The sequence below is a fragment of the Camarhynchus parvulus genome, chromosome 22 (genome assembly GCF_901933205.1).
Source record: "Camarhynchus parvulus chromosome 22, STF_HiC, whole genome shotgun sequence".
NCBI lineage: Eukaryota > Metazoa > Chordata > Aves > Passeriformes > Thraupidae > Camarhynchus > Camarhynchus parvulus.
In genome coordinates, this window is record NC_044592.1 from 4,079,737 (window position 1) to 4,106,188 (window position 26,452).

Here is a 26,452-nt window from a genome sequence, read left to right on the forward strand (position 1 = left end):
GGAAGGGACCCGCGGGGATGGGGGAATGTCCCCAGGAATGTCCCCGCGGGAAGGGACACCCCAGGCTCCTCCAGCCCCCGCGCAGGACGCTGCGCGCTCCCGCGGGCTCACGGAGCGTCCCGCGTGGGGACACGGGGACGCAGTTACCGGTGACAGCCCCCGCGCCGCCACCCGCCGTTGGCACTCGGACACGGCGAGCCAACCGCCGTGCTGCTGGCCGGAGGGCTGGTGGCACCTGGGGCTGGCACTGCGGTGGCAGCCCCTCGGTGACACACCTGCCGCCGGTGCCCGAACCGCGGGGGTGGCACCTTGGTGGCGCCCCCTGGTGACACACCTGCCACCGGTGACAGCGCCTCGGGGGTGGCACCTTGGTGGCACCCCCTTGGTGACAAACCTGCAGCCATCCCCGGTGACAGCGCCTCGGGGGTGTCCCGTTGGTGGCACCCCCTGGTGACAGCTCTGTCCCCGGTGCCAGCGCTCCGTGGCCATGCTGCGGTGCCACGTGGTCGCCGTCCGCATTCCCGGGGCCACCGGCTTCGGTCCCGGTGTCCTGCTGTCCGTCTGCTTCCGAGGTACGGCGGGGTTGGGGACACCGCGGGCGTGGGACCCGCCATGGCACCGCTGGCACCGGCCGTGTGGCAATGGCCACGCTCGCTGCCCGTGCATGTGGCCGGTGCCCCGTGTCCCCATCCTGAGGTGCCACCACCCCTCCTGTCCCACCCAGGTGTCCCCAGGAGAACCCAGGTGGTGCCCGAGGAGCGCAGCCTCACCTGGAATGAGGTGAGGTGGCCCCGGCGCGGCCCGTGGTGGCACAGGGCCATGGGGTCACCCCCTGAGCCGTGTCACCCCCTCAGGAGCTGGTGTGGCCGCTGCACACGCGTCCCCTGAGCGCCACGGACACGCTGGGCCTGCGCCTGCGGCGTGGGGACTGCCTGCTGCCCCAGGGGTGAGCGCCAGCCTGGGGGGACACCCTGCGGCCACCCCCTCACCAGGGCCACCCTCACCGTGTCCCCCTCCCGCAGGGACCTGGGTGCCACCACGGTGTCCTTGGGCGAGCTGGTGGCCAACCCCAGCCTGCCGATGGCCGTCAGGGACATCCCGCTGCTGGACCACCGGGACCGGCCCACGGGGGTGAGCCCAGCCCCGCAGTGCCCCGCAGCACCCCGGGCTGCCACTGTCCCCGTGTCACTGTCCCTTCGCAGTGCACCGTCACCCTCCGCTGCTACCACGACCCGCACGGCGCGGCCGGGGACGTCCCTGTCACCACCGAGCGCGGCCAGGTGGCCCTGGAGCCGCCGGGGGTGGCACCCGAGGAGAGCAAAGAGGATTTCCAGGTATGGCACCCACGGGCACGGTGGCAGCCGGGCGGTGACATCCCCTGGCGGCCACCACGTCAGTGCCACCACGTCAGTGCCACCCCGCAGGTGCGGGTGAGGGTCATCAAGGGCCGCCAGCTGCGGGGCAATGCCATCAAACCCGTGGTGAGGGTGCACATCGGGAAGCAGAACTTCCGCAGCCGCAGCCAGAGCGGGAACAACCCCTACTTCAACGAGGTGACACCGCCGAGGGGACACGGGCACGGCCACTGTCCCTCGGCCCGCCTCACTGTCCCTTCTCCGGGCTTTAGGTGTTTTGCCAGGATTTCCACATGACGCCGGAGCAGCTGGTGGCGCTGCCCATCCAGATCCAGGTGGGACGGAGAGGTGGCACCGGGGGGACAGGAGCAGGGACAGGGACAAGGACAGGGGCAGGGACACGGGAACACAAGGGCACGGGGACAGCCATGTCCCCTGCCCTGTCCCAGGTGCTGCGTTCACCAAACATCTGCACCAAGCCCGTCATCGGCGTCTTCGAGGTGAGGAGGGGGGGACCGGGAATGGGATTGAGGTTTGGGATTGGGAATGGGGTTTGGGGATGGGGGATTGGGATTGGGGGTTTGGGAATGGGGGTTTGGGATTGGGGGTTTGGGGGATTGGGATTGGGGTTTGGGATTGGGGGTTTGGGATTGGGGGTTCGGGATTGGGGTTTGGGGATTGGGAATGGGGTTTGGGGATGGGGGATTGGGATTGGGGGATTGGGTTTGGGGGATTGGGTTTGGGGTTTGGGGATGGGGGATTGGGAATGGGGTTTGGGATTGGGGGTTTGGGAATGGGGGATTGGGATTGGGGGATTGGGATTGGGGTTTGGGATTGGGGGTTTGGGATTGGGGGTTCGGGATTGGGGTTTGGGTATTGGGAATGGGGTTTGGGGATGGGGGATTGGGATTGGGGGATTGGGTTTGGGGTTTGGGGATGGGGGATTGGGAATGGGGTTTGGGATTGGGGTTTGGGGGATTGGGAATGGGGTTTGGGGATGGGGGATTGGGATTGGGGTTTGGGGATGGGGGATTGGGAATGGGGTTTGGGATTGGGGGTTTGGGGGATTGGGGGATTGGGGCACTGGGGGTTTGGGAATGGGGGTTTGGGATTGGGGGTTTGGGGGATTGGGGGATTGGGGCACTGGGGGATTGGGAATGGGGTTTGGGATTGGGGGTTTGGGGATGGGGGATTGGGATTGGGGGTTTGGGAGTTTGGAATTGGGATTGGGGCATTGGGATTGGGGGTTTGGGAATGGGTGGTCTGGAAAGGGGGATTGGGAATGGGGATTGGAATTGGGGTTTGGCCATTGGGGATTAGGGTTTGGGAATGGAGTTTGGAATTGGGGATTTGGGAATGGGGCACTGGGAATGGGGATTTGGGAATGGGGCACTGGGAATGGGGCACTGGGAATGGGGCACTGAGAATGGGGCACTGGGAATGGGGATTTGGGAATGGGGCACTGGGAATGGGGCACTGGGAATGGGGCACTGGGAATGGGGATTTGGGAATGGGGCACTGGGAATGGGGCACTGGGAATGGGCTGCCAGAGCACTCTCACCCCCTTTGCCGTTCCCACAGCTCGATGTCGGCACCATCTACTCTGCCCCAGGTAACGACAGGGCTGGGGTGGCTGTAGGTGACGCATTTTGGGGTGACGCATTTTGGGGTGACACATTTTGGGGTGACACATTTTGGGGTGACGCATTTTGGGGTGACGCATTTTGGGAGGCGTTTCTGGCAGGCCCCGGCCAGGGCTGAAGCCTCATTTTGGGGGAGCACCGTGCGAAGTTTCGGGGAGGTTTCAGGCGGTGAGGAGGTGACCGCGGTGTCCCCGTGTCCCCCGCGGGGCAGGGCGCAGCCTGAGCGGGAAGTGGCTGAGCCTGCAGCACCCGCGGCACCGCGACGGCCGCTCGCAGGGCTTCCTGCAGGTCAGCCTGGTGGTGCGCCGCGCCGGAGAGCGCGCCCAGGTGAGCGCCCCGCCCTCCCCCGCGCCCCCAAATCCCTCCTGCGGGGTCCCCAGGCTGTCACCTCCCCCCTCCCCACCCCCAGGAGCAGGAGGTGCCGGCGGGGGACGAGGATGTGGAGGCCAACCTGCTGCGGCCACCGCCCTGCGCCACCACGCTGCAGATCCGCGTGTTCCGCGGCGAGGACCTGCCGCGGGGTGGGGACAGCGGGGCGTGGGGTGGGGACACCGGGAATTGGGGTGGGGACACCGGGAATTGGGGTGGGGACATCGGGATGTGGGGTGGGGACATCGGGGTGTGGCACGGGGACACCGGGAATGGGGTGGGGACATCGGGGATTGGGGTGGGGACATCGGGAATTGGGGTGGAGACATCGGGGTGTGGCACGGGGACACCGGGAATTGGGGTGGGGACACCCACACCACACCACACCAGCTCCTGAGGGGTGTGGGGTGGGGACATCGGGAATTGGAATGGGGACACCGGGAATTGGGGTGGGGACACCGGGAATTGGGGTGGGGACACCGGGATTTGGGGTGGGGACACCGGGATTTGGGGTGGGGACAGCGGGGCGTGGGGTGGGGACATTGGGAATTGGGGTGGGGACCATGGGAATTGGGGTGGGGACATCAGGAATTGGGATGGGGACACCGGGAATTGGAATGGGGACACCGGGATTGGGGTGGGGACATTGGGGTTTGTGGGGACACGGGGAATTGGCGTGGAGACACGCAGGTTTGGGGGTGGAGACCCTGGGAATTGGAATGGAGGCAGATTTGGGGATCCCCCTGCTCACCACAGGGTGAGGACACCGGGGATTTGGGGTAAAGAGTGGATTTGGGGACCCTCTGCTTGCCACAAGGTGGGGACACCGGGAATTTGGGGTGGGCGTGGGTTTGGGGACCCTCCTTCTGATCACAAAGTGGGCATGGGGGAATTTGGGGCGAAGGGTGGATTTAGGGACCCCCCTGCTCCACACTGAGTGGGAACACGGGGAATTTGGGGCGAAGGGTGCATTTAGGGACCCCTGCTTGCCGCAGGGTGGGAACCGGGTGGGGATTTGGGGTGGGGATGGATTTGGGGACCCCCCAAAATCTCGCCGCTCGCCATCCCCTTGCGCTAGAGCCGGCGCGGCCGTGCCTGGGCGGCGCCGCGGGCTCGCTGAAGGTGTCGGTGCGGGTCGGCTTTGCGGGCAGGACGGTGAGCGCCGGCCGGGAATTTGGGGTGCCCGGGGACCCTGGGGGTGCCCTGGGGGTGCCCTGGGGGTGCCCGATCCTTTCGGGGGCTCACTGCTGTCCCCGCCGCAGCTCTGCACCCGCGGCGTGCCCGCCGATGCCAGCCCCGAGTGGAACGAGGTTTTGTTCTTCCCCCTGCGGGTGAGGAGCGCCCCCGGCCCCAAACCAGGGGTACCCCAAAAAGGGGGACGCCCCCATTTCCACAGCCACACCCGGCGCTGTTCTGTCCCCGCAGCTGCCGCCCATCTGTGACGAGATCCTGCTGGAAATCCTGCGGGGGTGAGAGGGGGACACCCCGAGGGTTTGGGGGACGTCCCGAGGGTCTGGGGGACACCCCGTGGGTTTGGGGGACATCCCCGGGATTAGGGGACATTCCTCGGGTTTGGGGGACACCCCGTGGGTTTGGGGGACGTCCCGAGGGTTTGGGGGACACCCTGCGGGTCTGGGGGGATACACCTGGGATTAAGGGGACACTCCTCGGCTCTGGGGGACATCTCCAGGATTAGGGGTCATTCCTCGGGTTTGGGGACCCCCCCGCGTTCGGGGGACCCCTGACTGTGCCCCCCCAGGTCGTGCCGGAGCAAAGCCGTGGGCAGGGCCACCCTGAGGCTGTCGCAGATCTCCCGGGACCCCGACGAGCTCGAGGGTGAGCGGGGCCGTCCCTTTTTGGGGTCCCCATTAGCCAGAGCCCACCCTGAGCCCCCTCCCCACCCTGAACCCCCTTTTCTCTGCCCCCAGAGGGGACCCCCGGGTTCTACCCCTCCTTCGGGCCCAGCTTCCTGCCCTTCTACGGCCCCCGGCCGAACGCTGCCAGGGTACGGAGCAGGATTTGGGGGAAATGGGGTTTTGGGGGGACAATGGGGCATCTGGGGGGAAAATCAGGAGTTATCGGGGCAAAGGAAGGGGTTTTGAGAGCCGTGGGATGTTCGGGGTGGGAATGGGGCAATGCAGGAGGAAACAGGGGGGTCGGAGGGGGAATGGGGTTGTGGGGCTTGTCAGTGAGGGTTTGGGGAGGGGGAAAGGGAATTTGGGATGTTTTCAAGGCCAGTGGGACTTTTGGGGTGGAATGGGATGGGGGAAATGGAGAATGGGGGGTAAATGGGATGGGGGTACCAGAGAATGGGGCATTTGAGGGAAAGCAGGAATTGCTGGGGCAGGACTTTAGGGGACAACGGGACATTTGGGGTGAAAATGGGATGGGGGTAACAGAGAATGGGATGAAAAATGGGATGGGGAAAGCAGAGAATGGGGTGAAAACGGGATGGGGAAACGGAGAATGGGATGAAAATGGGATGGGGGTAACAGAGAATGGGATGAAAATGGGGTGGGGGAAACGGAGAATGGGGCATTTGATGGAAAACAGGAATTGCTGGGGCAGGACTTTAGGGGACAATGGAACATTTGGGATGAAAATGGGGTGGGGGAAATGGAGAATGGGGTGAAAATGGGATGGGGGTACCAGAGAATGGGGCATTTGATTGAAAACAGGAATTGCTGGGCCGGGACTTTAGGGCACAGTGGGACATTTGGGGTGGCCGTGGGACACCCCACAAGCCCGGGCTCGTTCCGCAGGACTCGGGGCCGGTTTACCGGGGCCGGCTGCTGCTGGAGCTCCGCACCCACACGGGGACCCCGCCCGGGCGCCAGCGCGACGCCGTCGCCCCCGTGGACGCCGAGCGGGCGCAGGTGGGGACACGGTGGGGACACGGTGGGGACACGGGGACACCTCGGGCCGGTGCCACCCGCGCCCCGCGGGGCCGGCTGAGCGCTTTCGGGGTCTCTCCTCGCCGCAGAGCCGCCTGCCCCGCTGCCAGCTGGGGCTCTGCGGGCTTTTCCACTCGGCCACGGCGGTGCCAGGCGGGCCCGAGGCGCTGAGCCTGGAGCTGGGCATGGGCAGCGCCGCGGCCGCCACCGCGCCCGCCCTGCCCGCGTCCCACGGTGAGCGGGGACAGCCCCGGGTGGCACCGGGGCCGTTGTCACCTCCCCGCGGGCGGCGGGACTTGGGGAGGGAAGCGGGGAGACAGCGGGCGAGCGATGAATTGCTGGGATTGGTTAATTAGTGTAATTGTGGGAGGGTTTGATCCGCGTGTGTGGGAGGGACTGGGTGGTTTGGGGGATTTTGGGGTGTTTGGGGGTGTTTTGGGGGTGTTTTTGGGGTGATTCTCTGTTACTTTGGGGTGTTCTGGGGCACTGCCAGGATGCCCCGGGCTGAGGCGATTTTGGGGTGGTTTGGGATTTTTGGGTGATTTTGGGGGATTTTGGGGTGCTGCAAGGACGCCCTGGACTGAGGTGGTTTTGGGGTGCTTTGGGATTTTTTTGGGTGATTTTGGGGGGATTTTGGGGTGCTGCAAGGACGCCCTGGGCTGAGGTGGTTTTGGGGTGCTTTTGGGGTGTTGGGGACATGGATTGGGTGTCACTGGGAGATGTCACCTGTGGATCAGGGGACACCTTGGGAATCTCTGATGATCCCGTGACACCTCCCAGGAAGCCCCAGCCACCCCTCAGCAGCGGGGCTGGGTCCGTCCTGATCCCGAATTTCCTAATATTCCCAATTTTGCCGGATTTAGGGAACCTCTACCACTACCTGCCGTGGTTTGGGGACAAACCGGTGGCCGCTGTCACCTCGCAGTGGGAGGACGCCGGGCACCGCTGGGACAGCCTGAACCTCCTGCGAGCGCTGTGCCAGCACCTGGTGAGACCCCAAATCAGGGCAGGACTGACCCCAAATCCGGGTGGGGATGATCCCAAATTCTGGTGGGACTGATCCCAAATCCGGCTGGGACTGATCTCAAATCAGGGTGGGAATGATCCCAAATCCAGCTGGGAATGACCCCAAATCTGGGTGGGATCGATCCCAAACCCATGTGGGAATGGTTTGGGGTGGGATTGACCCCAAACTCAGGTGGGAATGGTCCCAAATCCGGGCAGGACTGACCCCAAATCTGGGTGGGACTGATCCCAAATCTGGCTGGGACTGATCCCAAATCAGAGTGGGAATGATCCCAAATCTGGGTGGGATCGATCCCAAACCCATGTGGGAATGGTTTGGGGTGGGATTGACCCCAAACCAGCTGGGGAATGGTTTGGGGTGGGATTGACCCCAAATCCCTTTGGGGACAGTTTGGACTGTGTCTGATTCCAAATCCATATGGGAGCAGTTTGGGGTGGAAACGACCTCAAATCCATTTGGGAGCAGTTTGGGGTGGGATCGATCCCAAACCCGTGTGGGAATGGTTTGGGGTGAGATTGACCCCAAATCCAGCTGGGGAATGGTCCCAAATCCGGGCAGGACTGACCCCAAATCTGGGTGGGACTGATCTCAAATCAGAGTGGGAATGATCCCAAATCAGAGTGGGAATGATCCCAAATCTGGGTGGGATCAATCCCAAACCCGTGTGGGAATGGTTTGGGGTGGGATTGACCCCAAATCCCTTTGGGGACATTGTGGGGCCGTTCCCAGGAGAAGAACCTGGCCAAGCTGCAGGGACACCGCGGGGACACGGCCGGGGCCATCAGGACGAAGCTGCTGCGGGAGCTGGAACGGGACTGCGAGTGAGAGATCCCAAATCCCAACCTCGGGGTTTGGGGCCGGGGGATCCCGAATCTGGGGGGGAAACGGGGCTGGCAGTGCGGGTTTGGGGGATTTGGGACACTTTGGGACACTTTGGGGGGCAGTGGGACATTCCGGAGGGCATGGAAATGGGATGAGGAGGATCTAGGGATTTTGGGGTGGAAATGGGGTTTTTGGTGGGAGGATGGAGCGTTTGGGGGAAAAAAACCCGAGGAATTCTTGGGGCAAATAATTTTAGGGGTGAAACTGGGGATTTTGGGGTGATCCTGTAGGTTTTGGGGTGTTTTGGGGTCATTTTGGGCTGGTTTGGGTGCTGCAGGGCCGCCCTGGACTGGGATGGTTCTGGGTTGATTCTGGGATGTTTTGGGGTATTTCTGGGGTGATTTTGGGCTGTTCTGGTCCCTGCAGGGCTGCCCTGGACTGGGATGGTTTTGGGGTCGATTTTGGGCTGTTTTGTGGTGATTTTGGGGTAATTTTGGGCTGGTTTGGGTGCTGCAGGGCTGCCCTGGGCTGGGATGGTTTTGGGGTGATTTTGGGATGTTTTGGGGGTGATTTTGGGTTGATTCTGGGATGTTTTTGTGGTGATTTTGGGATGTTTTTGTGTTGATTCTGGGATGGTTTTGGGGTGACTTTGGGATGTTTTTGTGGTGATTTTGGGATGTTTTTGAGATGTTTTTGTGGTGATTTTGAGATGTTCTTGTGGTGATTTTGAGATGTTTTGTGGTGATTTTGGGATGTTCTTGTGGTGATTTTGAGATGTTCTTGTGGTGATTTTGGGATGTTTTGGGGTGATTTTGGGCTGATTTTGGGCTGTTTGGGCCCCGCAGGGCCGCCCTGCAGTACCTGGAGGCACAGCCCGCTCTCACTGCCCTGGACCAGCAGCTCCGGAGCTGCCGGCGCCGCCTCCTGCAGCGGCTGCTGCGCGAGGCCAGGGCCGACGGCCGGCACGGGGACACCGTGGGGACAGCGGCCCGGGGGTGGCTGCGGCGCGCGGCCGCGCTGGCCGTGGAGGTGACACCAAAAACCCCAAAGCGCGACAAACGCCAAGCCCGCCACGCTGAGGCTGGGTGCGCCCAGGCTCCCTCTGGGGCTGTTCCCGTCCCCGTGGCGGTGCCGCTCTCACCCCTGTCCCCGTTGTCCCCACAGCCCCAGGCCGGTGTCCCCGATGTGCAGCTGTGGCTGCTGCGGGGACAGCTCCGGGTGGCCTCGGCCCGTGTCCCCGCCACCGATGTCCTGCACTCCCCGCACGGCCCCGGCGCCTGCGGCCGCCTCTGCGGGAGGATCCTCACCCTGTTCCTGGTGGGAGCTGCCGCTGTCCCCTTGGTGTCCCTCCGTGTCCCCTTGGTGTCCCTCCGTGTCCCCTCCATGTCCCCTCTGTGCCTGCTCCATGTCCCCTCTCTATTCCCACCTCATCTCCCCCATGTCCCTGCTCTGTGTCCCCCACATCCCTGCTCTGTGTCCCCCCACGTCCCTGCTCTGTGTCCCCCCGATGTCCCTGCTCTGTGTCCCCAAGTCCCTGCTCTGTGTCCCCCCACGTCCCTGCTATTTGTCCCCCATGTCCCTGCTCTGTGTCCCCCACGTCCCTGCTCTGTGTCCCCCCAAGTCCCTGCTCTGTGTCCCCCCACATCCCTGCTCTGTGTCCCCCCAACATCCCTGCTCTGTGTCCCCCCCTGTCCCCCTGTCCCTGTCCCCATCCTCTCTTCATCCCTTCCGCCCTGCTGTCCACTGCCATTTGCCCACCCCGGGTGACACTCTGTGCCCTCGGTGTCCAGCTGCGGGGACAGCGCCAGGTGGGGTGTCTGTGCTGCGAGTGCGAGAGCTGCTCGGCCTGGTGGTGGGCCTGGGGGTGCACGCAGCGGAGATGGTGGGGACAGCATGGGGACAGCGGGGACAGCATGGGGACAGGGGAGGGGACAGCATGGGGAGAGTACAGGGGACAGCATGGGGACAGGGGAAGCGGGGACAGCATGGGGACAGTACAGGGGACAGCATGGGGACAGCACGGGGACAGGGGAGGGGACAGCATGGGGAGAGTACAGGGGACGGCATGGGGGACAGCAGGAACAGGGGAGGGGACAGTGGCGACAGGGGTGGGGACAGTATGGGGGACAGCACAGGGAGAGTACAGGGGACAGCATGGGGACAGGAGTGGGGACAGCATGGGGATAGTGTGGGGACAGTGGGGACAGGGGTGGGGACAGCACGGGGACAGCATGGGGGGAGTACAGGGGACAGCATGGGGACAGTGAGGACAGTATGGGGACAGTGTGGGGACAGTGGAGACAGCACGGGAGGGGACAGTAGGGAGGGGACACCTGGGAGGGGACAGCGCCCCACAGTGTCCCTAAGGGCAGCCGCCGTGTCCCCGCAGTACGAGAACCAGACGCGGCTCTTGGGGAAATGGGGGCCCCGGCGGCTCTTGGGGCGCCCGGAGTTCTGCGACAGCTCCGGCCGGGCCCTGCCCCCCCCGCAGGAGCTGCGGCCCCCCAGGGGATGGAGCTGGGCCGGGCCCTGGAGCGTGGAGCGGCCACAGCGGCGGTGAGCACAGGGGACAGCCACCCCTGTTCCTGCGGGAGCGCGGTGACACCAGCCGTGTCCCCCGGTGTCCCCAGGGAGCACGGTGACACAGCCGTGTCCCCTGCTGTCCCCAGGGTGGTGGCACAGGCAGAGGGCACAGGGACCGTGGTGCTGGAGGAGCTCTACGAGAACCAGAGCCGAGACCCCAGCGGGGACTGGGCCAGCACGGCCAGCACGGACGCCGTGAGTGGGGGACAGCGTGGGGACAGCGTGGGTGACACCAGAGTGTCACTGCTCAGTGCCCGCCTGGTTTTACAGAAGGGAGTGGCAGTGCCACCAAAGGAGGAGGTGGCGTGTCCCCAAGGCTGGCACGTCACCAGTGACTGGCACGTGGACACGGAGGGGGCCGAGGATGAGGATGGTGAGTGGGGGCGGTCCTGGGTGGGCACAGCAGGGTGGGGGTGACAGGATGGAGGTGACAAGATGGGGACAGGGACAGGGTGACGGGGATGGGGTGGCAGGGACAGGGTGGCAGGGAAGGAGCTGAGCCCTGTGTGCAGGTTGGCAGTACGGGGTGGGCACGGAGGACGGCAGCCCCCCGGCAGCGTGGCACAGCCAGGGACAGCAGTGCCACACCCTGCGGCGCCGGCGCTGGGTCCGGCTCCGCCACAGGGACAGCGACAGCGGGACACAGGAGCGGGACACGGACACCTGCGGCAGCCTGGTGACACACACAGGGACAGGGACGGGGCGGTGGCAGGGGTGGGGTGGCAGGATGGGGGTGATGGGGATGGAGGTGATGGAAACAGAGGTGACAAGGATGGGGTGGCAGGATGGGGGTGACAGAAACAGAGGTGACAAGGATGGGGTGGCAGGATGGGGGTGGCAGGATGGGGGTGACAGAAACAGAGGTGACAAGGATGGGGTGGCAGGATGGGGGTGATGGGGATGAGCGCGGTGGGTTGGGGAGATGGGACGACGATGACCGGGAAGGGGGTGATGGGGATGAAGGTGACAGGCCCGGGGGGTGACAGGACTGCTGTCCCCGTGTCACTCTGTCCCCTCCAGGACCCCGAGGAGCTGTGGGAGGACGAGGCCTGGCAGCCCGAGTGCTTCTGGGGCTGCACCTTCCAGCCCAAGGTCCCGGCCGGTCCGCGGTGCCGCCGGCGGCGCTGGCAGCGCTGCCTGGTGCCCGCCGAGCCCGGGGCGGCCGTGGCACCGCTGTTCCTGCTCCAGGGAGCCCCGGTAGGAACGGGAGGGACCCGGGGAACGGGAGGGACCGGGGAGGGAACGGGAGGCGTGGAGAGGGAGGGGAGATGGAAGGGAGGGAGGGGAGGAGGGAGGGATGGAGCCCTGTGGAGCGAGGCCATGGTGGGACAGTCGCACACGGGACAGAGGGACAGGGGGACACCAGGGTCCCCCCAGCCCAGCCCTGTCCCCTCTCAGGACACCGAGGAGCCGGCCCAGGACAGTCCAGAGGTGGCCCTGCCGCAGCTGCCACCTCCCTTCATCCTCTGCAGCTTCCAGCGTGAGCCCAGCGGCCGGCAGGGACCGGGAGTGACCGGGGAGGGACCGGGAGTGGCCGGCAGGGACCGGGAGTGACCGGGAGTGATCGGGAGGGGTCGGGAGTGACCGGGAGGGACCGGGAGGGACCGGGAGTGACCGGGGAGTGACCGGGAGTGACCGGGGAGGGGTCGGGAGTGGCCGGGGGCTCGCAGCCCCCCTGACCCCCGGCTGTCCCCAGGCCCCGGCCGGTTCCAGCTCCGCTGTTACATCTTCCAGGCGCTGGATCTGGCGCCAGGCAGCGCCAGGACATCCATAGGTGCGACCCCCCCGCCCCCGGAGGCCGCCCCGCCGGCAGCCCGGGGCGCTGACGGTGTCGCTGTCCCCAGATGCCACCGCGCACGTGTCGTTCGTGACCCTGAGCCAGCGCACGGGCGCGGTGCGCGGGGCGCTGGACCCGCAGTGGGAGCAGACGCTGCTGTTCCCCCGGGTGCCGCTGTTCGGGGACCCCCGGGGCGTCTGGAGGGACCCCCCGGCCGTGGTGGTGGAGGTGTGCGACCAGCGGGGACAGGTACAGGACACAGCGGGCACGGGGGAGGGATGGGGGCAAAGAGGGGATGAGGAATGGGGGATCAGGGATGGAGGGATGTGGAGAGAGGGAGGAAGGAGAGAGGGAAGGGTGGGAGCAGGGGGATGGATGGATGGATGGATGGATGATGGATGGATGGATGATGGATGGATGGATGGATGGATGGATGGATGGATGGATGGATGGATGGATGGATGGATGATGGATGGATGGACAGGGGCTCAGGGATGGAAGAAGGACAGGGTTAAAGAATGGAAGGATGGGGTTATCAGGGATGGAGGGACAGAGAAATCAGGGATGGAGGGATAGAAGGTCAGAAATCAAGAGTCAAGGGGATCGGAGATGGAAGGATGGCGGTGTGAGGGACGGAAGGACAAGGATCAGGGATGGAAGGACAAGGATCAGGGATGGAGGGGCGGGGATCAGGGATGGAAGGACAGGGATCAGGGGTGGAAGGACAGAGAAGTCAGGGATGGAAGGACAGGGATCGGGGTGGAAGGATGGGGCTGTCCGGGATGGAGGGGCCGGGACACCCCCGGCTGGGCCCGCCCCGTGCTCAGGCTCTCCCCGCAGGGCCCCGCGGTGCTCCTGGGCCGCTGCGTGTGCTCCCCGCGGGTCTGGCTGGACGCGGCGCTCCGGGAGCCGCCCCGGCTGCAGCCGCACCCGCTGCGGGGCCCGCGGGGCCCGGCCGGGGAGCTGCTGGCGGCCTTCGAGCTCCTGCAGGAGCCCGAGGTGAGGCGGTGCCGCTGGGGTGACACAGGGGTGTCACAGAGGGCACCCAGGGTGGCATTGTCACTGTGTCCCCCCCACCACGGCAGGACGGGTCCCCGGCTCCGCTCAGCCCCCCGCCCCTGAGGAAGGACGGGTTCGGCTTCCCCCCGGAGCTGCGGCCGCGCCTGCACAGGGTGGCGCTGGAGGTGGGAGCCGCCTGCGGGGAGGGGACAGCGCGGGGACAGCGCGGGGACAAGGGGGGAGCGGGGAATGGGATGGGGACGCGTGGGGACAAGGGGGGAGCGGGGACAGGGATGGGGACAGGGATGGGGACAGGGATGGGGACAGGGATGGGACAGGGGTAAAGGTGGGATGGGGACAAGACTGGAGATGGACCCTGGGCGTGGCAGGGGCTGTGGGCAGAGCTGAAGTTCCTGGGGATGGGGACAGGGACAGGGGATGGGGACAGAACAGGGACACGAACAGGGGCAAAGATGAGCGCGGACACAGGGGGTGGAGGCAAGGCCAGCACAGAGATGGGGACAGGAGTGGGGACAGCGGTGCGGGCGGGGTGGGGACAGCGGCACGGGCGGGCACAGCACCTTGAGGCTGCCCCGAGGGGACCCCGCGGGTGACGGGGGCCGCGTGTCCCGCAGGTGCTGGCCTGGGGCTGCGGGGGCTGCGCGGGGCCGTGCGGGAGCCGCGGCTGGAGCTGCAGTGGGGGGAGCAGAGCCTGTGGACCCCCCCGATCCAGGACGTGGCCACCAACCCCAACTTCCCCAGCAACGCCTTCCTGCTCACCCTGGTGAGGGCGGGACGGGGGCGGGGCGGGAGCGGGAGCGGGCCCGGGGGTGGCCGCGGTGACCGGGCCGGGCTGTCCCCGGCTGTCCCGGTCGGTGACCGGGCTGTCCCCGAGCTGTCCCGGCTGTCCCGGGCTGTCCCCGGGCTGTCCCGAGCTGTCCCCGAGCTGTCCCCGGCTGTCCCCGAGCTGTCCCCGGGCTGTCCCCGAGCTGTCCCGGGCTGTCCCCGGCTGTCCCGCGCTGTCCCCGAGCTGTCCCCGAGCTGTCCCCGGCTGTCCCCGAGCTGTCCCCGGGCTGTCCCCGAGCTGTCCCGGGCTGTCCCCGGCTGTCCCGAGCTGTCCCCGAGCTGTCCCCGGCTGTCCCGGGCTGTCCCCGGGCTGTCCCGAGCTGTCCCCGAGCTGTCCCCGGGCTGTCCCGCGCTGTCCCCGAGCTGTCCCCGGACTGTCCCCGGGCTGTCCCGAGCTGTCCCCGGGCTGTCCCCGGCTGTCCCGGGCTGTCCTCGGCTGTCCCCGAGCTGTCCCCGAGCTGTCCCGAGCTGTCCCCGCAGGCGCTGCCCGAGGAGGAGCGGTTCGTGCCGCCCATCCGCCTGCGGCTCTGGCACCGCGCGGGCCCCGGGCGGCGGCTGCTGCTGGGCCAGGCCAGCGTCAGGGAGCTGGGCCGGTACCGCTGCCCCCCGCCCCGCCAGGAGCCCGGCAACGGCTCCGACACGGTTGTGTCAATGCCAGGTACTGCCCGTGCCATCCCTGCCCGTCCCTGGTGCCACCTGTCCCATCCCTGGTGCCACCTGTCCCATCCCTGCCCATGCCAGCTGTCCCCTGCCCTGTCCCCTGCCCTGTCCCCAGCCTGTCCCAGCTGTCCCCTGCCCTGTCCCCTGCCCTGTCCCCTGCCCTGTCCCAGCTGTCCCCTCCCTCATCCCCGCTGTCCCTGTGTCCCTCAGACGAGCTCCTTTCCGTGCCCGCCTCCTCCAGCCCCTGCAGACGTTGGTGTTCCCTGTTCCTGGCCACAGCCCGGGCCAGGATGGCTCAGGTGAGTCGCCCTGCTCACCTGGCACCAGCCCTGGCACTGCTGGGCGCTGGCACCGCCCGGCCCTGTGCCTCGGTTTCCCCAAGAGCCCTTTGCTCCCTGCAGGACCTGCTGGGCTACCTCAGGAACAGGCGGGCTGAGGACCAGGTGGGCACAGGAACGGGGCCAGGTGGCACAGGGGCTGCCAGCAGGGCCACCTGTGCCCACCTGTGCCCACCTGCTCCTGCTCCCCGCCAGGATGAGGAAGATGAAGACGAGGAGGATGAGGACGATGAGGGAGGAGGAGGAGGAGGAGGAGGAGAGGGACTGGTGGAGCAAATTCTACGCGTCCATGGAGGACAAGGACCCCAAATCCCCGTGGGGAACCAACGGGGACAGACTGAAGGTGAGCCAGAGCCTGGGACGGGACAGGGACAGGGTGGGGACATGGACAGGATGGGGACAGGGACAGGGACAGGGTGGGGACAGGGACAGGGAGGATGAGGGAGTGGGTGAGGACAGGGACGGGGATGAAGCTGAGGGGGACAGGGATGATGAAGCTGGGGAGGGGACAGGGATGAGGATGAGGAGGGGATGGGGACAAGGATGAGGATGAGGAGGGGATGGGGACAAGGATGAAGAAGGGGCCGGGGCTGCCGTGGGGAGCAGCCCCAGGCGGGGCCCGGGGCTGACCCGAGGCCGGCCCTGCCCCGCAGATCTACGGCTGCGAGCTGGAGGCGGTGCCCGAGTTCCAGGGCCTGCAGGATTTCTGCCAGACCTTCCCGCTGTCCAAACCCGGCCGTGCCCCCGAACCCGTGGGCAGCTTCAAGGTGGGTGAACCCCCCCCCCCCACTCCGTGGGACCCCGTGGCTGCGGGGCGGGACCCCCGGGGGCACCGCGGGGTCTCTCAGGGGCTGTTCCGCATCTACCCCGTGCCCGAGGGCGCCGCAGCCGCCCCCGGCCCGCGCTGCTTCCAGCGGCTGCCGCCCGCCCAGCCGCAGCCGTGCCTGGTGCGCGTCTACGTCGTGCGAGCCTTCGACCTGTCCCCCCGCGATGTCACCGGGCTGGTAAGGGCGGCGGGGACCCCCCGGGGCCGGCGGGGCGTGCCCGGTGTCACCGCGCCGTCCCCTCCGTGCCGCAGAGCGATCCCTACGTGCGCGTGGCGCTGGGCAAGAGGACGCTGGGGCAGCGGGACCAGTACGTGCCCAACACCCTGGAGCCCATCTTTGGCAGGTGCGCCCGGGTGGCCCTGGTGGCACTGTCACCCCCGGGGCGGGTGGCCCTGGTGGCACTGTCACCCCCAGGGGGCACTGGGGGCGCTCATCAGGTCACCATTCCCGGTGCTGTTGTGCCACCAGATCCCTGTGACATTCCCTGTGTCACCACCTGTGCCATTCCCCAGGATGGCATGTCCCTGTGCCACCACCTGTCCCACTCCCTGTGTCCCCTCCTGTCCCCCTCCCTGCCCTGCCATGTCCCCGTGTCCCCATCTCCGCTGTCCCCGCGGGTCCCTGTCCCCGTGCCACCCCCGGGCTGACGCCGCCGCTGCCACCAGGATGTTCGAGCTGACGGCCACCATCCCCCTGGAGAAGGACCTGCGGGTGACAATCATGGACCACGACAAGGTGCCACCGGACCAGGAGATCGGCAGCACCACCATCGACCTGGAGGACCGGCTGCTGTCCCAGCACCGAGCCCACTGCGGGCTGCCCACCCTGTACCACACGTGAGGAGGGGACAGGGGAGGGGACACGGGGCGCTGGGAGGGCACAAGGAGGGGACACAGGGGGCGGGACAGGAGGGGACACAGAGGACACAGGAGGGGACACAGGGGAAGAGGGCACAGGAGGGACAGGGAGGGGACACAAAAGGGGAGGGGGCACAAGAGGGACAAGGAGGGACACGGGGGGCTGGGAGGGGGGACAGGAGGGGACATGGTGGGCACACGGGGGCACAGGAGGATGGCACGGAGCGGGCACAGAGGGATTTGGGACACAAGGAGGGTCGAGGGGCACAGGAGGATTTGGGGGGCACAGGAGGATTTGGGGGACACAGGAGGATTTGGGGGACACAGGAGGGTCGGCGGGCACAGGAGGATGGCACAGAGCGGGCACAGAGGGATTTGGGACACAAGGAGGGTCGAGGGGCACAGGAGGATTTGGGGGGCACAGGAGGATTTGGGGGGACACAGGAGGGTTTGGGGGACACAGGAGGGTCGGCGGGCACAGGAGGATGGCATGGAGCTGGCACAGAGGGATTTGGGACACGAGGAGGGGCAGGATTGGGGGCACAGGGGGTCGGCGGGGACAGGAGGATGGCACGGAGCGGGCACAGGGGGGTCGGCAGGCACAGGGGTGACTCCCAGCGGAGCAGAGGTGCCACTGCCCTGTCCCCAGCGCGGGCCCCGCGTGCTGGCGGGACCAGCTGTGCCCCAGCCGGGCCCTGGAGCTGCTGGCGGCCGCCCGGGGGCTGCGCGGGCCCCGCTTCAGCCGCGGGGGCAGCGCCCTGAGCCTGGGCGGGCAGCGCTTCCAGCTGAGCCACTTCGGTGAGGGCAGGGCTGGGGGGTGTGAGGGGCTTTGGGGGGGTCTGGGGGGGTTTGAGGTGGATCTGTTGGGGGTTTGAAGGGGTCTGGGGGCGGTTTCCGGGGTCGAGGGGGGTTTGGGGGGGCTGGGGAGGGGCTGGGGGTGTTTTGGGGGGTCTGGGGGGGTTTGGGAGGTTCTGGGGAGGGTCTGGGGTGGTTTGCAGGGATCTGGGGGGTTTGGGGGATCTGAGTGGGTCTGGGGTGTCTGGGGTAATTTGGAGGTGTTGGGGGGATCTGGGTGGGTCTGGGGAGGATTTGGGGGGTCTGGGTGTGTCTGGGGTAATTCGGGGGGGTCTGTGGGGTGGCTGTGGGGCGGGTGACAGCGGCTCGGTGGCACAGAGCGGGGCCACCCCCCGCCCCGACACGCCGGGGCCCCCCGGGAGCGCCTGGCCCTGCACGTGCTGAACCTGTGCGAGCTCGTCCCGGAGCACCTGGAGACCCGCGGGCTGCAGAGCCGCGCCCGGCCCGGCCTGGAGCAGGTGACAGCGACACCGGGGGGGACAGCGGGGACAGCGACACCTGGCGGGGAGCGGTGATGGTGACATCGAGGGGACAGAGAACGTGGGGATGGGGACACGGCGGGGACAGGGACACTGGGGATGGGTGATGGGGCACTGGGGTGGCAGGGACACTGGGGATGGGACATTGCGGTGACAGGGACACCTGTGTGGGTGCCAGGGACCCCAGGAGTGGGTGATGGGGCAAGGGGATGACAAGGCTGAGGGGACGTGGGAACAGAGAGGGGACACTGGGGTCACTCGGGGACACTTGGGGACACTCGGGCCGGTGCCAGCCCGTCCCGGTGTCCCCAGGGCAAGGTGCAGATGTGGGTGGACATTTTCCCCACCAGCCTCGGCCCCCCCGGGCCCCCCGTGAACATCGACCCCCGCAAGGCCGAGGGGTGAGTGAGGGACAGGCCACCCCCGTGGGGACAGGGCCACGCCGGGTGGAAGGTGACAGACCCGTCCCTGTCCCCTCCCGAGGTACGAGCTGCGCTGCGTGGTGTGGAACGTGCGCGACACGGAGCCTGGGGACATCAACCTGCTGGGCCAGCGCATGAGTGACATCTACGTGTCTGGGTGTGTCCCCATCGTGTCCCCTGCCACCCCCCAGCGCCCCTGGCAGGTCCTTTGTCACCGCAGGGTCCCCATCAGCCATCCCCAGGGTCCCTGTCACCTCAGGGTGTCCCCATCCGTGTGGGCACAGTGGTGACAGCAGTGTCCCCTCTGGGGTGGCACAAGTGGCTGGGGTGGCACAGAGGTGACAGCGCTGTCCCTGCAGGTGGCTGGACAGGCTGGGATGGGTGCAGTGTCCCCTGGGCAGTGACACACGGGTGACAGCGCTGTCCCCTGCTAGGTGGCACAAGTGGCTGGGATGGGTACAGAGATGACAGCGCTGTCCCCTGGGCGGTGGCACACGGGTCGGGTGACAGCGCTGTCCCCGCAGGTGGCTGGACGGGCTCCCTGAGCAGCGGCAGCACACCGACATCCACTATCGCTCCCTGGACGGCCGTGGCGCCTTCAACTGGCGCTTCGTGTTCCCCTTCGAGTTCCTGGCGGCTGAGAAGCTCTGCGCCATCCGCCGCAAGGTCAGACACAGCCGGGGGGACACAGAGGGGACAGAGAGGGGACACAGCCCAGGGACACAGCCCAGGGACACAGCCCAGGGACACCCGTGACCTTGCCGTGCCCCCGGGCAGGAGCACGTGTGGAGCTTGGACGAGACCCTGCTGAAGGTGCCACCCAAGCTCATCCTGCAGGTGTGGGACAATGACAAGTTCAAGGCGGACGATCTGCTGGGTGAGAGCCCGTGTCACCACCGGGGGGACATCGCAGGGGACAGGGGACAGAGAATGGCCACAGGGGACAGGGAGTGCCCATTGGTGATAAGGAGCTCCCCCCGGTGACAGAGCCGTCCCCTGGCCTGTCCCGCAGGGATCCTGGAGCTGGAGCTGATGCGGCTGCCCCGCCCGGCCCGCAGCGCCCGCCTGTGCCGGGCCTCGCCATCGGACCTGCCCTGGTTCTTCTGGCCCTGGCTCTCCCTGCCCCGGTTCATCCGGGCCCGGCTCTCCCGGGTCTGGCTGCCCCTGGCCCGGCTCTCCCGGCGCTGGTGCCGCCGCCCGGCGCTGCAGCGCCCGTCCCTGAACCTGTTCCGCAGGAGGAGGGCGCGGGGCTGGTGGCCCTGCACCATGCACGGGGACGGCGGCCAGCGGCTCTCGGTAGGTTGGGGACAGGTTGGGGACACCCCCACGGGGCTGGGGGACAGCGGGAACAGATCCAACCGCCCCGCCCGGCCCCGCAGGGGAAGCTGGAGCTCAGCCTGGAGCTGCTGTCGGCGCAGGAGGCCGAGGAGCGGCCGGTGGGGAAGGGCCGGGAGGAGCCCAACAAGCACCCGACCCTGCCCGAGCCCAGGTGAGCCGGGGAGAGCAGGAGGGGACAGGGCGACAGGCTGAGCCCGGTGTCCCCCCAGAGAGAGGACAGGCGGGGGCTGAGCCCGGTGTCCCCCCGGGCAGGGCTGAGCCCGGTGTCCCCGCAGGAAAGGGACGGGGGGACAGGCGGGGGCTGAGCCCGGTGTCCCCGCAGGAAAGGGACAGGGGGACAGGCGGGGGCTGAGCCCGGTGTCCCCGCAGGCGCCCCAAGTCCTCGTTCCTGTGGCTGCGCTCCCCGCTGCGCCTCGTTCGCTACGGCGTCCGCTGGCGCTACCTGCTGTGGCTCGGCCTGGGGCTGGCGGCGCTCCTGCTGCTCCTGCTGCTCCATTCCTTCTTCCCGGTCAGCACCGCCCCACAAACACCCCGCTGTCACCCCCGAACGCGCCCTGAGTGCCCCGTGTCCCCCCGCAGAGCACCCTCAAGGTGAAGGTGGCTGACCCGCGCCTGCTCCCGCCGGCCGCCGCCAAGGAGCAGCCGGGAACGGCGCGGCCGCGGCCGGAGCGCTGAGGAGGAGCCGCCCGGTTCCTCGGGGGATGTCCTCGGTGGGTTCTGCAGCCAGGAGGGGATCGCCCCGTCCGGAACGCCGCGGGAGCTGCCCGTGGATGTTCCCTCCTGAACAAAGCCGTGTCCGAGCAGCACCGGAGCGTCCTCCCCGTCTCTGGCGGCTCGGGGGGGGCACGGACACCCTGAGCCCAGCCCCGATCCCAAATTCAGCCCCACCCCGGTCCCAGGTTCAGCTCCAGCTCCCCAGCTCTGCCCCAGTTCCTGCCCTAACCCCAACAGCACCATCAGCCCCGGTCCCCCGGGCGGGACGGGGACACCCCCGGGGAGTGCGGCTGGGAGGGAACGGGGAGCGGCGCCGGTCCCGGATCACGGCGGGGTGTGGAGGGGGAGCGCCCGCCGGGTTCCCTGACCGCGGGGCCGGCCCGGGGAAAGGACGGACACCGGCCGGAGCATCCCCGGGCCGAGGAGGGCGGAGATGCCCCGGCCCCGGGGCGAGGCGATCGCTCCCGGCGACCGGGCCCGGTGCGCCCAGGCCCCGCCCCTCCCGGAACCCTCTCAGCCAATCACATCGCTCCGTCCCGCTCTAGCCCCGCCCCTCATTTCCCAACAAAGCAAGCCGCTCTTTGCCCCGCCCCTCATTGTTGGCACTCGGCTCCCATTGGCTGCAGCTGAGGGGGCGGGGCTAAGCTGCGTATATAAAGGGACACCAGAAATAATAATTATTAATAATAATAATAATAACAACCACCATTGCCCAGGATTGAGCACACGGCACGGGGTGGGGTTCACGCCCAGGGGGGCAGCCCTGGAGCTCTTTATTGCGGCCGGGGCAGGCTCAGCCCTTGGGGGCCGAGGTGAAGATGCGCAGGCCGTGCATGTGCTTGATCTCCTCGCTCAGCGCCTGCGGGGCAAGCGCAGCTCAGGGCTGGCTCTGGCCTGGCCTTGGAGCAGCCTCAGCCCCAGAGCCAGGGGTGCTGCAGCCTCAGCCCCACAGGTTTCCTCTCTCCCATTCCTTCACATCCATCCCCTCTTTCCCATTCCCTCTCCCATATTCCGTTCCCATTCCTTCTCCCCCATTCCCTCTCCCCATTCTCCTCCCTCTCCCCTATTCCAGCTGTTCCCATCCCCTCTCTCCATTCCCTCTCTCTCATTCCCTCTCCCATCCCCTCACACCCATTCCAGCTGTTCCCATTCCCTCTCCCCCATTCCCTCTCCCCTATTCCAGCTGTTCCCTTTCCCTCTCCCCTATTCCAGCTGTTCCCTTTCCCTCTCCATCCTCTCTCCCCCATTCCCTCTCCCCCATTCCCTCTCCCCTATTCCAGCTGTTCCCTTTCCCTCTCTCCTCTCTCCCCCATTCCCTCTCCCCATTCTCCTCTCTCTCCCCTATTCCAGCTGTTCCCTTTCCCTCCCTCTCCCCCATCCCCTCACACCCATTCCAGTGTTCCCATCCCCTCTCTCCATTCCCTCTCATTCCCTCTCCCATGTTCCTCTCCCATTCCAGCTGTTGCCTTTCCCCCTCTCCACCCTCTCTCCCCCATTCCCTCTCCCCTATTCCAGCTGTTCCCTTTCCCTCTCTCCATCCCCTCTCCCCACACCTGTGTCACCATCCTGTGCTGCTGCACCGGCCGCTTCTCCCGGAACTCCTCCGACTCCACGTGGATCTCGTACATGTCGCCGCAGCCTCCTGGCAAGCCGGGCCCAATTAACGCCAATTAAAATCCATTAAAATCCATTAAAGTCAAGGCTTGAGCACCCTCACACCCCTGCCCTGTCTGGGGGTACCCACAGCCCGGGGGGGGGCTGGAGACTGACTGGGTTTAAAATAAAATCTGGGTTTGGGGCAATAAAGAGCGGGTTTAGGGCAACCAAGAGTGGATTTAGGGCAACCAAGAGTGGCTTTAGGGCAACCAAGAGCGGCTTTAGGGCAACCAAGAGTGGCTTTAGGGCAATAAAGAGCGGGTTTAGGGCAACCAAGAGTGGGTTTAGGGCAATAAAAACCAGGTTTAGGGCAATAAAAACCAGGTTTAGGGGAAACCAAAACGGTTTAGGGCAATCAAGAGCGGGTTTAGGGCAATAAAACCAGGTTTAGGCAATAAAGAGGAGGTTTAGGGCAACCAAGAGTGGCTTTAGGGCAATAAAGAGCGGGTTTAGGGCAACCAAGAGTGGCTTTAGGGCAATAAAAACCAGGGTTAGGGCAATAAAAACCAGGTTTAGGGCAATAAAAACCAGGTTTAGGGCAACCAAGAGTGGGTTTAGGGCAATAAAAACCAGGTTTAGGGCAATAAAGAGCAGGTTTAAGGCAATAAAAAGCCCGTTTAGGGTAACCAAGAGCAGGTTTAGGAGGACAAAGAGCAGGTTTAGGGCAATAAAGAGCAGGTTTAGGGCAATAACAAGTGGGTTTGGGGCAACCAAGAGCAGGTTTAGGGCAATGAAGAGCGGGTTTAAGGCAATAAAAAGCGGGTTAGGGCAATAAAAAGCCCGTTTAGGGTAACCAAGAGCAGGTTTAGGGTAACCAAGAGCAGGTTTAGGAGCACAAAGAGCGGGTTTAGGGCAATAAAGAGCGGCTTTAGGCCCTACCTGAGATGTCCACCACCTTGATGGCCGAGGCCCGCGGGAACTTGTCCCGCAGCAGCCGCGCCAGGCGCGACTCCCCATCGGTACCGGAGGCCAAACCCCGCCAGGAGCGGCAGCGCAGGAACAGCTGCGGGGAAACGGCCCTGAGAGCCCCGGGGGGACCCCAAAACCAGCCCCGGGAACGGGGGGAGGCAAGGGAAGGGAAGGGGAAGCTGCCGGCACCGGAGGGAGCACAAGAAGCTGCGGAACCCCGGGAGATGCGGGCGAACCGGGAGAAGGAGGGACGGGAACGGGAGCGGCCATCCCCGGAGGATCGGGCGGTGGGAACGGGGCCTGGGGAAGGGCGGGAGGGGTTACCCGTGCCTGCGGACACTGCGAGGAGCGGGAGCACCGGGAGACGGCGGGGAAGCGGGCCCGGCGATGCTCACCGTGAGGGGGGCGGGCCGCGCTTACCGGCACCGGGGGGACATACAGGGAGGGGACGGGCCGGGCCGGGAGCACGGGCAGGGGAAGGACAGAGGGACACGGGGACCGACGGACACTCACCGGGCCCCGGCTCAGCCCCGCCGCCGCCATCCCGGGGGCGCGCCGGGTCACCTCCGCCTCAGCCAATCAGAGCGCGCCGGTGGCAAAAGGGGCGGGGCCAGCGCTGCGCCCCCACGAGCGCCCCCTGGTGGCTCGGAGGACCAGGAGAGACCGCGGTGCCCCCCAAAGGGTCCCCCTCCTGACTCCCCAAAATCCCCCTCCTGACCCCCAAAATCCCCCTCCTGACCCCCCAAAATCCCCCTCCTGACCCCCAAAATCCCCCCTCCTGAGCCCCCAAATTCCCCCCCTCCCGCCCCCAAATTCCCCCTCCTGACCCCCAAAATCCCCCTCCTGACCCCCCAAAATCCCCCTCCTGACCCCCAAAATCCCCCTCCTGACCCCCAAAATCCCCCCTCCTGACCCCCAAAAATCCCCCTCCTGAGCCCCCAAAAATCCCCCTCCTGACCCCCAAAATCCCCCTCCTGATCCCCCCCAAAATTCCCCCTCCTGACCCCCCAAAATTCCCCCTCCTGACCCCAAAAAAATCCCCCTTCTTACCCCACAAAGGGCCTCATCCTGACCCCCAAAAAAAGCCCATCCTCACCTCATAAAAAGCTCCCTCCTGACCCCACAAAGGGTCCCCATCCTGACCCTACTAAAAGGCCTCTCCTGACCGTACAAATGGCCTCATCCAGACCCCAAAAAAAGCCTCCTCTTGACCCCTCAAAAGCTCCCATGCTGATCCCAAAAAAGCCCCATCCTCACTCCATAAAAAGCCCCCTCCTGACCCCATAAAAAGCCCCCCCTTGACCCCACAAAAGTCCCATCCTCCCTCCCCGCTCCATTCCCATATCCAGGGTCCCATCCCTACCCCAAATGGATCCCAAAAGGATCCAATCCCCCCTCTCATCCCATAGATGGATCCCCATCTTGATCCCCCCGTAAAGGATCCCCAATTCCCAAACCCAGAACCCCATCCAGACCCAAAAACCCCAAAAACCCCAAAAACCCCAAACCCCAATCCTGCCCTCAATTCTCACTCCCAGATCCCCCAATCCCACAAACCCCAATCCCAAAAACCCCAATCCCAAAACCCCAAAAATCCCAATCCCAAAACCCCAAAAATCCCAATCCCAAACTCCCAAACCCCAAAACCCCAAAAACCCCAAAAACCCCAAAAACCCCAAAAACCCCAAAAACCCCAATCCTGCCCTCAATTCTCACTCCCAGATCTCCCAACCCCAAAAACCCCAATCCCAAAACCCCAAAAATCCCAATCCCAAACCCCCAAACCCAAAAACCCCAATCCCACAGGAATTGCAGCCGAGCCTGGTGTTGAGTGCAAAAAATAAATATAAAATTTATTAAAACACCCACAATATTTTAAAGGTATCGGGAATAATAACACAGCCCAACTCAGAATAAAATACAAATTAAAAATAAACAACAACAGAACAAAAAAAAAAAAACCCAAAAAAACAAAACCAAAACCGGAAGGGAGGATCCAAACTTGCGATTTTTAAGGAATCCTAAAAAATAAATTTATTGAAACACTGGGGGGAAAGAAAAAGAGGGAAAAGGGGGAAAAACAACACAGAGAGAAAGGGAAAATGATACAAAATAAAATTATCGGCATCGATTTCCTGTCCTAGGAGTATCTACAGTTTAATTACATGTTAATTAATTCATTAATTAATTAATCCTATTGCCTTGAGACGTGGGAAAAAATTCTACCGCTCCTCGATCCGCCCCCAAACTTCATTTCAAGTAACCCCAGAGCGAGCCCAGCCAGGAAGCCCAGAGGGGTTGGGACGCCCCCGGTGCCTCCCCCGCAGCTGCTGCCGGCCCCAAAAAGCACCGGAACACCCCAGGAAAAATCACAGCAACGCCCCAAAACCAAATCCTAAATAACGCCGGAACAGCCCAAGGAATATCCCCAAATAAATCCCAAAAAGCGCCGGAGTAGCCGAGAAGAAATCCCGAAAGAAATCCCAAATAACGCTGGAATACGCCAGAAAAAATCCACAAAAGAAATCCCAAATAATGCCGGAACAGCCAAAAAAAATCCCCAAAAGAAACCCCAAAATAAATCCCAAATAACGCCAGAACATCCCAGAAAAAATCGCCAAAAGAAATCCCAAATAATGCTGGAACACCCCAGAAAAAATCCAAAAAAACCTCCCAAAATAAATCCCAAAAAGCGCCGGAATACCCCAGAAAAAATCCCCAAAAGAAATCCCAAATAATGCCGGAACAGCCCAAAAAAAATCCCCAAAAGAAACCCCAAAATAAATCCTAAAAAGCACTGGAACACGCCAGAAAAAATCCCCCCAAAAACCCCCAAAAGAAATCCCAAATAACGCTGGAACACCGCAGAAAAAATCCCCAAAAAAACCCCAAAATAAATTCCAAAAAGCTCCAGAAGACCCCCCAAAAAATCTCCAAAAAAATCCCCAAAAACCTCTGGAATACCCCAGAAAAAATCCCAAAAGGAATCCCAAATAATGCTGGAACACCCCAGAAAAAATTCCAAAATAAATCCTCAAAAAGCGTCGGAATATTCCAGAACAAATCCCAAAATAAATCCCCA

At 64.9% G+C, this 26,452-nt stretch overlaps 3 protein-coding genes and 1 long non-coding RNA gene across 4 annotated transcripts; 3 read left to right on the plus strand and 1 right to left on the minus strand.

Moving 5' to 3' along the window:
* The first annotated feature begins 487 nt into the window (after positions 1 to 487).
* LOC115912502 (fer-1-like protein 5) lies at positions 488 to 4,128 on the plus strand. Its single transcript, XM_030964085.1, has 12 exons — positions 488 to 572; positions 725 to 780; positions 855 to 946; positions 1,023 to 1,131; positions 1,203 to 1,334; positions 1,425 to 1,553; positions 1,628 to 1,690; positions 1,805 to 1,855; positions 2,937 to 2,967; positions 3,210 to 3,325; positions 3,408 to 3,540; positions 4,124 to 4,128. Exons 1-12 carry the CDS (start codon positions 488 to 490, stop codon positions 4,126 to 4,128), a joined length of 1,002 nt encoding a protein of 333 aa, XP_030819945.1.
* Positions 4,129 to 10,818: 6,690 nt separating this feature from the next.
* LOC115912551 lies at positions 10,819 to 11,327 on the plus strand. Its single transcript, XR_004061341.1, has 3 exons — positions 10,819 to 10,888; positions 10,964 to 11,066; positions 11,206 to 11,327. It is a non-coding gene; the product is annotated as an uncharacterized LOC115912551 (long non-coding RNA).
* A 299-nt stretch (positions 11,328 to 11,626) lies between these two features.
* On the plus strand, positions 11,627 to 21,320 carry LOC115912503 (myoferlin-like). The gene is made up of 26 exons (XM_030964086.1): positions 11,627 to 11,656; positions 11,714 to 11,890; positions 12,092 to 12,173; positions 12,390 to 12,467; positions 12,538 to 12,719; positions 13,311 to 13,469; positions 13,556 to 13,733; positions 14,105 to 14,253; positions 14,796 to 14,973; positions 15,186 to 15,274; positions 15,377 to 15,402; positions 15,509 to 15,656; positions 15,967 to 16,080; positions 16,162 to 16,317; positions 16,392 to 16,483; positions 16,806 to 16,976; positions 17,647 to 17,795; positions 18,171 to 18,310; positions 18,644 to 18,732; positions 18,815 to 18,910; positions 19,278 to 19,419; positions 19,531 to 19,630; positions 19,766 to 20,049; positions 20,133 to 20,242; positions 20,461 to 20,599; positions 20,671 to 21,320. The coding sequence occupies exons 1-26, from the start codon at positions 11,627 to 11,629 to the stop codon at positions 20,764 to 20,766; spliced, it is 3,354 nt and encodes a 1,117-aa protein (XP_030819946.1). The 3' UTR covers positions 20,767 to 21,320.
* A 190-nt stretch (positions 21,321 to 21,510) lies between these two features.
* Positions 21,511 to 23,931, minus strand: BOLA3 (bolA family member 3). Its single transcript, XM_030964149.1, has 4 exons — positions 23,884 to 23,931; positions 23,341 to 23,464; positions 22,359 to 22,447; positions 21,511 to 21,664 (listed from the first exon to the last, which is right to left on the minus strand). The coding sequence occupies exons 1-4, from the start codon at positions 23,911 to 23,913 to the stop codon at positions 21,599 to 21,601; spliced, it is 309 nt and encodes a 102-aa protein (XP_030820009.1). The 5' UTR covers positions 23,914 to 23,931; the 3' UTR covers positions 21,511 to 21,598.
* Between the last annotated feature and the right edge of the window lie 2,521 nt (positions 23,932 to 26,452).

Bases quoted from the DNA above. Each gene is read 5' to 3' on its own strand.
- LOC115912502 (XM_030964085.1), top strand. From the start codon at position 488: ATGCTGCGGTGCCACGTGGTCGCCGTCCGCATTCCCGGGGCCACCGGC. The intron at 2,968-3,209 runs GTAACGACAGGG...CCCGCGGGGCAG, and splicing joins CACCATCTACTCTGCCCCAG to GGCGCAGCCTGAGCGGGAAG. The intron at 3,326-3,407 runs GTGAGCGCCCCG...CCCCACCCCCAG, and splicing joins GCGCCGGAGAGCGCGCCCAG to GAGCAGGAGGTGCCGGCGGG.
- LOC115912503 (XM_030964086.1), top strand. From the start codon at position 11,627: ATGACCGGGAAGGGGGTGATGGGGATGAAG. The intron at 18,311-18,643 runs GTGACAGCGACA...CGGTGTCCCCAG, and splicing joins CCCGGCCCGGCCTGGAGCAG to GGCAAGGTGCAGATGTGGGT. The intron at 20,243-20,460 runs GTGAGCCGGGGA...GTGTCCCCGCAG, and splicing joins CCGACCCTGCCCGAGCCCAG to GCGCCCCAAGTCCTCGTTCC.
- BOLA3 (XM_030964149.1), bottom strand. From the start codon at position 23,913: ATGGCGGCGGCGGGGCTGAGCCGGGGCCCG. The intron at 23,465-23,883 runs GTGAGTGTCCGT...GTTTCCCCGCAG, and splicing joins CGGGGCTGAGCCGGGGCCCG to CTGTTCCTGCGCTGCCGCTC. The intron at 21,665-22,358 runs GTGTGGGGAGAG...CTTGCCCCGCAG, and splicing joins AGCACAGGATGGTGACACAG to GCGCTGAGCGAGGAGATCAA.